The sequence below is a fragment of the Limulus polyphemus genome, unplaced genomic scaffold, assembly GCF_000517525.1.
Source record: "Limulus polyphemus unplaced genomic scaffold, Limulus_polyphemus-2.1.2 Scaffold4631, whole genome shotgun sequence".
In the NCBI taxonomy this organism is placed as follows: Eukaryota; Metazoa; Arthropoda; class Merostomata; order Xiphosura; family Limulidae; genus Limulus; species Limulus polyphemus.
In genome coordinates, this window is record NW_013670241.1 from 23206 (window position 1) to 30524 (window position 7319).

Consider the following 7319-nt stretch of genomic DNA (forward strand, 5'->3'; position numbering starts at 1 on the left):
GTTGAAAGATTTTTTTGAACAAAAATTCAATTTGATACTTTAAAAATTAGTATATATTGTTCTAAACACAAAAGAACTCAAAACATCAAAATAAGAAAATACCGTAAATCAAAAAAAAAAAGGTTTACTGTTATTTAGTTTGGTTCAAACCTACAAAATCTTCATTGCTTTCACTGTTGCTTGGAAAGGAATCATTGGATCCAATATTCTGGTCAAAGAGAATGTCATCCTCGGTCCCACCCATTGCATTACTGATACCCCATTTCTTAAATGACTTAATCACTATATCGGTATCTTCCTTCGTCCTGTAGGGGTCGTAGCAAAATCTTCCTGCTGCATCCAGTTGTTCCATTCCTCTCTCATTAAAGTCTTAAAGGATTTGTCAATAGAAACATCAAGAGGTTGCAGTTGACTTGTTAAACCAACGGGTATGACATCCAGCTATGTTTTTAGCTTATTAGCTTTTTCCTTTATTTTTTTTCCATTTTATGAGCTCTAAAGGAATCTCAGACGTGGAGAGAAGGCTTTTTTAATAAACCTCCTGCTTTGCATTAAGCACTCTGATTGGTCAAGCGCATTGCACATTTGAATCCAAGGCAAGCACTCAAAAACGATTTTTTATTTGTTAAAGTTAGGCCTGAAACGGCCTTATTCTGCTCCAAATTAAACAGGGATTGTCGTGTATTTACAAGCTTTTTCACTCTCATCCATAACTATAATTTCTTTTTTTATTATTTAGGGAGCATTATAAATAGTTATGTTTTTAAAAGAAAAAAAAAAAACTACTATTATTATAAATAACACATTCAATTGAACTAAACTATGCATGCCTATTTAAATATATTTACACATGGCTTGTGTATATCATATATGTACATATATATTATTCATACCTTCGGTGTATAGGATGCAAGCAGATTTTGACATCAAATTTTGGGGTAAAAAAGTGTGTCTTATACACTGAAGAATACGATACCAATATTAGGACATAAAACTTGAATTATATAGGTATATAAGGATGAAATGTATTGCATTTCACTCAAACTGGAGTCTGGCATGACTAGAAAACTTCAGAAACACAGTAAATTACAAAGTAGGCTACATAAAAAGTTGCACTTTGAAACTTGAACATTAAGGCACGTCACTGATAGAACACGCATAGAACACTGATAGAGTTTGGTTCTTGTATTTTCACAAAATCTATGAATTATTTTCTACTTTCTTTATATCACTAGAAAGTTCTCATATTATTATTTTTGTTGTTGTATTTTCAAGTATCTTAAAACTGTACACAACATTCCAACATTATGTTGTTTGCATCTGAATAAAACTTAATAATCTCACTTAAGCTGATAAAATATCAAAATCTTGTCAGGCAGCTGCCACAAAAAACATAATGCGAGAAACTTTAATTTTCCCCCCAATAAAACAAGTTTTGAAAACATATATTGTCTTAAAACTAGATATATTTGCTATTAAACATATGAAATAGAAAGAAAATACCAAAAATATTAACTTATGCTTCTAAACCTGAGATACTAAATTACACTACTAAATCTAATATTGTTACTACTAGACAGATGGAACAGAAACAAAACACCTACAGATACTAAACAATGCTAGTAAACCTTGTACAGTTGCCACTAGACAGATGGAACAGAAACAAAACACCTACAGATACTAAACAATGCTAGTAAACCTTGTACAGTTGCCACTAGACAGATGGAACAGAAACAAAACACCTAAAGATACTAAACAATGCTAGTAAACCTTGTACAGTTGCCACTAGACAGATGGATTGGAAACAAAACACCTAAAGATACTAAACAATGCCTGTAAACCTTGTACAGTTGCCACTAGACAGGTGGAATGGAAACAAAACACCTACAGATACTAAACATTGCTAGTAAACCTTGTACAGTTGCCACTATACAGATTTAACAAAAAAAAATACCTAGAGATCATAAACAATGCCTGTAAACCTTGTATAGTTACAACTAGACAGATGGAATGGAAACAAAACACCCATAGATGCTAAACAATGCTTGTAAACCTTGTAAAGTTGCCACTAGACAGATGTAATGGAAATAAAATACTTAGAGATAATAACCTATGCTGGTAAACTTTGTATAGTTGTCACTAGAGAGATGTAACAGCTACTAACCTATGCTTGTAAACTTTGTATAGTTGTCACTAGATAGATGTAACAGATACTAACCTATGCTTGTAAACTTTGTATAGTTGTCACTAGATAGATGTAACAGATAATAACCTATGCTTGTAAACTTTGTATAGTTGTCACTAGATAGATGTAACAGATACAAACCTATGCTTGTAAACTTTGTATAGTTGTCACTAGATAGATGTAACAGATACTAACCTATGCTGATAAACTTTGTATAGTTATCACTAGATAGATGTAACAGATACTAACCTATGCTTGTAAACCAGATACAGTTGCCACTTTTGAGATGGAACAGATAATAACCTATGCTGATAAACTTTGTATAGTTGTCACTAGATAGATGTAACAGATAATAACCTATGCTTGTAAACTTTGTATAGCTGTCACTAGATAGATGTAACAGATAATAACCTATGCTGATAAACTTTGTATAGTTGTCACTAGATAGATGTAACAGATAATAACCTATGCTTGTAAACTTTGTATAGTTGTCACTAGATAGATGTAACAGATACTAACCTATGCTCGTAAATCAGATACAGTTGCCACTTTTGAGATGGAACAGATAATAACCTATGCTGATAAACCTTGTATAGTTGTCACTAGAGAGATGTAACAGATACTAACCTATGCTTGTAAACTTTGTATAGTTGTCACTATATAGATGTAACAGATACTAATCTATGCTTGTAAACTTTGTATAGTTGTCACTAGACAGATGTAACAGATAACAACCTATGCTGATAAACCTTGTATAGCTGCCACTTAAGATAGATGTAACAAAAAAAAACACCTAGAGATACTAATCAATGCTTGTAAACCTTGTTCAGTTGCCATTCTATATATAAAATCTCTCTGTCTGTTTGTTTGCTTACTTGTTTGTCCACCCCATTCATTGTGCAGGTCACACTTCCCTCACGTGAAGGTGTGCAAAATGACTATTCTTTCTTGATATACGCGTCTATTGCCTGCTAGCCAATTCGGTAATTTTATCGTTTTACATGGTTGTGATTCTATGCAAGCTTGACATTTTTTGGTAAGTTTGAGTTAACATTTAATTTAGAATAGATAGGTCTATTTAGTTACACATCATTAATTACAGATCAACTGATACATCATATATTTAACCTCACACAAAAAAGAAATATATGCACAATTAGAATGTTGTGTATTAAAACACAAAAAGTAGGCCAAGCTTATAAAATAAAATTATTACTGGAAACAATAACAGGGAAACATGTTTTCATCCCACGTATACCATTAATTCCAACTGATTTTCCCTTCAAGTTCAAACGCCTGCAGTTCCCAGTCAAATTAAGCTTTGTGATGTCAATCAACAAAGCACAGGGCCAGTCTATGAAAGTAGTGGGACTTGAATTCATATCACCATGATTTTCACATGGACAACCTTATGTTGGATGCTCAACAGTGGGGAAAAATAAGGGCCTATTTATCCTTGCCAGTGAGGGAAAAACAAAAAAACCTCGCTCATAAGGAAGCCCTGATTTAAAACATGTTCATAGTTTATTTTCAAAAATCAAAGCTAAGGTTGTTTTTTTCATAAATTCACAAAATATTTTTTACCTATCAAAATATGGAACAGGGAAACAAAGAGAGTAGGTCTTTTTTTTTTCAAAAGAGCCTACTCTCTTTGTTTTCCTGTTGCCCGGGTAACGATGCTAGAATTGAGATATAATGGAAATAAAATACTTAAAGATACTAACCTATGCTTGTAAACCTTTTATGGTTACTACTATAGAGATGTAATGGAAATAAAATACTAGACATATGTAACAGATAATAACCTATGTCGGTAAACCTGATACAGTTGCTACTAGATAGATGAAACAGTTAATAACCTATGCTGGTAAACCTGATACACTTTCCACTAGACAGATTTAACAGATAATAAACTATGCTGGTAAACCAGATACAGTTTCCACTAGACAGACAAAATAGATAATAAACTATGTTGGTAAACCTGATACAGTTTCCACTAGACAAATGAAACAGATAATATCCTATGCTGGTAAACCTGATACAGTTTCCACTAAACAGATGAAACAGATATCCAATGCTGGTAAACCTGATACAGTTGCCACTAGACAGATGAAACAGATAATAACCTATGCCGGTAAACCACATACAGTTTCCATTAGACAGATGGAACAGATAATAAACTGTATCAGGTTTACCAGCATAGCAGTTTCTTATTTTTTTCTAACCTAATGGCTGTGTGTATGTAATGTCTTAAAATTTATGTTACAATTATACCTTAGAACTAAAAGTTACCTTTCCCTAGGTGGTATTTGGATGCTATGTTATGTATAATATTACAAGTAGAAGTTAATATCTCTAGATGATTTACTTCCCTTCCATCTGTCTAGTGGCAACTATCAGATTTATAGCATAGGATATTATCTGTTTAGTGGCAACTGTATCAGGTTTACCAACATAGGATATTATCTGTTTCGTCTGTCTAGTGGAAACTGTATCTGGTTTACCAGCATAGGATATTATCTGTTAAATCTGTCTATTGGAAAGATTTTCCTGTGATGTTTCATTATATTTACTCTCCCACAAGACAGATTCTTTGTTTCAGTCAATTTTCCTGTGATGTTTCACTATATTTACTCTCCACAAGACAGATTCTTTGTTTCAGTATATTTAGTATAAAAGAAGACAGGTCATTTCATTGTATTCACTATTAAAGAAGACAGATTGTTTTACTATATCCACTATTGAAGAAGAGAGATTTTTTCACTGTAGTTATCACTCCAGAAGACAGATTCTTTGTTAATCAATGAAGAGAACATGTCATATTTCCCAAGGTCATCAGATATCTTGTATGTATAATACACTAGATTGCTAGATTAATAAATTGAAACTTTTAAGCAAATCAATAAAAAATTCTTCTTCTAATTGCCCAATCTAAGTAGGACTTGGTCAAGGTATTATACTTAATTATCCACATTACTTTTGAGTTTTTTTTCTTGTTGTAACTTTAATTGAGCATTTAAACATGCCAATTAGGCCTATATAAACAGCAATATACATTATGTATCTAACTTGTACAAAATGTTTGTAATAAAATAACTTGAATGAATCATTCTTACATATAATTTACACAATCTTGTGTTAACACCTAAAGACAATCTGAAGGTCAAGCTTACCTTGAAATCTTTGTTATTCACATGTTCAAATATTAAAGCTGGTGTTCGTGACTGAAAAAGATAAAAACTTAAGATATAATAAATAATAATACTATAAAATATTTCACATCTCTGGTTTAAATCTAAATTAATCAAACTCTTGTCTGTACAAGTAACTTGTAACTTCTCTGTATCTCATATTTAATAAAAAAGAATATTAACTCTTTTGCAACAAGGTCAAAGTAGGCATGTCACAACCTTTTACCGAGTTACATTTAAAATTTAATTCAACTACTTTATTATAAAATCTATAGAAATAAACTTAGCATCAAAATATAGTTAATTAATTAAATGTTAATACCATACAAATTTTAAGTTCTTAAATTTTTTCAGGAAATATTTAAGCATATTATTAATCTTCTCTAGTATGAGAATTATGACATTTGCTATGTCTGCCCTCTTCTCTAATTTATTTACCACACATTTGAAAAGTATGGAATTTAATGTAAATTACTCATAAATACTCAAGCAAAGCATCATTTTTATAGCTTTCTATCATATTTGTTTATGGAGTCATAAACTATAAAATCAGACCCACCTATCATATCCTCTCTTTCACAAATTGCTAATAGTTTTCTTAGATGACATTTTATACTATATTATTTATAACCAATAGAAAGCCAAAACTTAATCTATTAAATGACATAATATATTACACTGTTTTCTGTAGAAGGCATTGTCCATTTCATTGTTTAGTTTCAACTTTATTTTCATGGTAATAACATCAACGAATTTAGCTGAATTTTGAAAGGCTCTTAACTTATAGTTAGAAAAACCAGTAAAATTATGATAGTTATAGAACATTATTGGCTTTTACATGTTATTATTCTGTGTTCTTAGGTGTATTATGTAATTAAATAAAAAAACTATTTAGTGTAGTAGTAGTACCATTAGTGTAAAAAAGCAGGCTTAAGTTTCTTCAACATTCAAAAAATGAGGTGATGACCCAGGTAAGTACTATATTTCTAGTTTTTCATGTACATTCTTTATCAGTGATTATAAAAGTAAAAAAAAAAGTTTGTTTGTTTGTCAGCAAACTGCTCTGTGGTCTTCCAACCAATCTCAACCATACTTGGTTGGATGATACATTGGACTAAGGGGCATGTCAGAGGGTGGTTATTACCTAGTACCCCTCATCATGGGCTACGCCCACAGGAAAAATAACAACCAAAACACAAGGTCAGACCCTTAACCCTTTTGTGACAGGCTCAGTATAATATACACAAGTTAAATATTGAATCTATAACTTTTAATGCAGTAAGTATATCTTCACAAAATTGAGTAGACTTTTTGTAAAGTTTACAAGTCTTTCGTATAGAAAAAATCAGACTTTTTAATAAAGTATTTTCTTAATTATTGATTTGTTTGTGAAAATAATGAACGTTTCGTTAACAGCCCAAGTGTGAAGTGATTTTCATGTTATAACTAAAAAACTATTATTTGTCCCAAAAATCTCAAATATTATTTATGTAATCTCTAAAACCTCCTAAATACATTTCAGACGTTTGTTTCTGTTATTTTACTATACTGACCTTCCAACCATGCCTGACTAACAATACAGAAGTTACAATGAAGTGATTTTCATGTTATAACTAAAAAACTATTATTTGTCCCAAAAATCTCAAATATTATTATGTAATCTCTGAAACCTCCTAAATACATTTCAAATGTTTGTTTTCAATAAATCTTTGTTTTTTCTGTTATTTTCTCTACCCAACTCTATGGGGGTCTGTGAATTTGACCAGCCTCATAACCACCATAAAAAATTAGGAAATAAATATAAATTATGCATTTTTCATTCTAAAATGACTACAGATTATAACATGAAATGTTTAGCCTAAATAGCTTAAATCTCATAACATTATAAATTTATATATACTTATTATTCTTATTATACTGACTTTCCAGCCATGACTGGCTAA

General features: G+C 30.9%; 1 protein-coding gene across 4 annotated transcripts in view; it reads right to left on the bottom strand.

Annotated features, from left to right (window-relative positions):
* LOC106471450 (casein kinase II subunit alpha) overlaps positions 1 to 7319 on the bottom strand; it is a 37192-nt gene that overhangs the window by 18071 nt on the left and 11802 nt on the right. For all 4 annotated transcript variants that reach the window (XM_022400059.1, XM_013932054.2, XM_013932053.2 and 1 more), the window contains exon 5: positions 5359 to 5409. In XM_022400059.1, coding sequence (XP_022255767.1) covers positions 5359 to 5409 — 51 coding nt within the window. The remainder of the gene's footprint in view (positions 1 to 5358; positions 5410 to 7319) is intronic.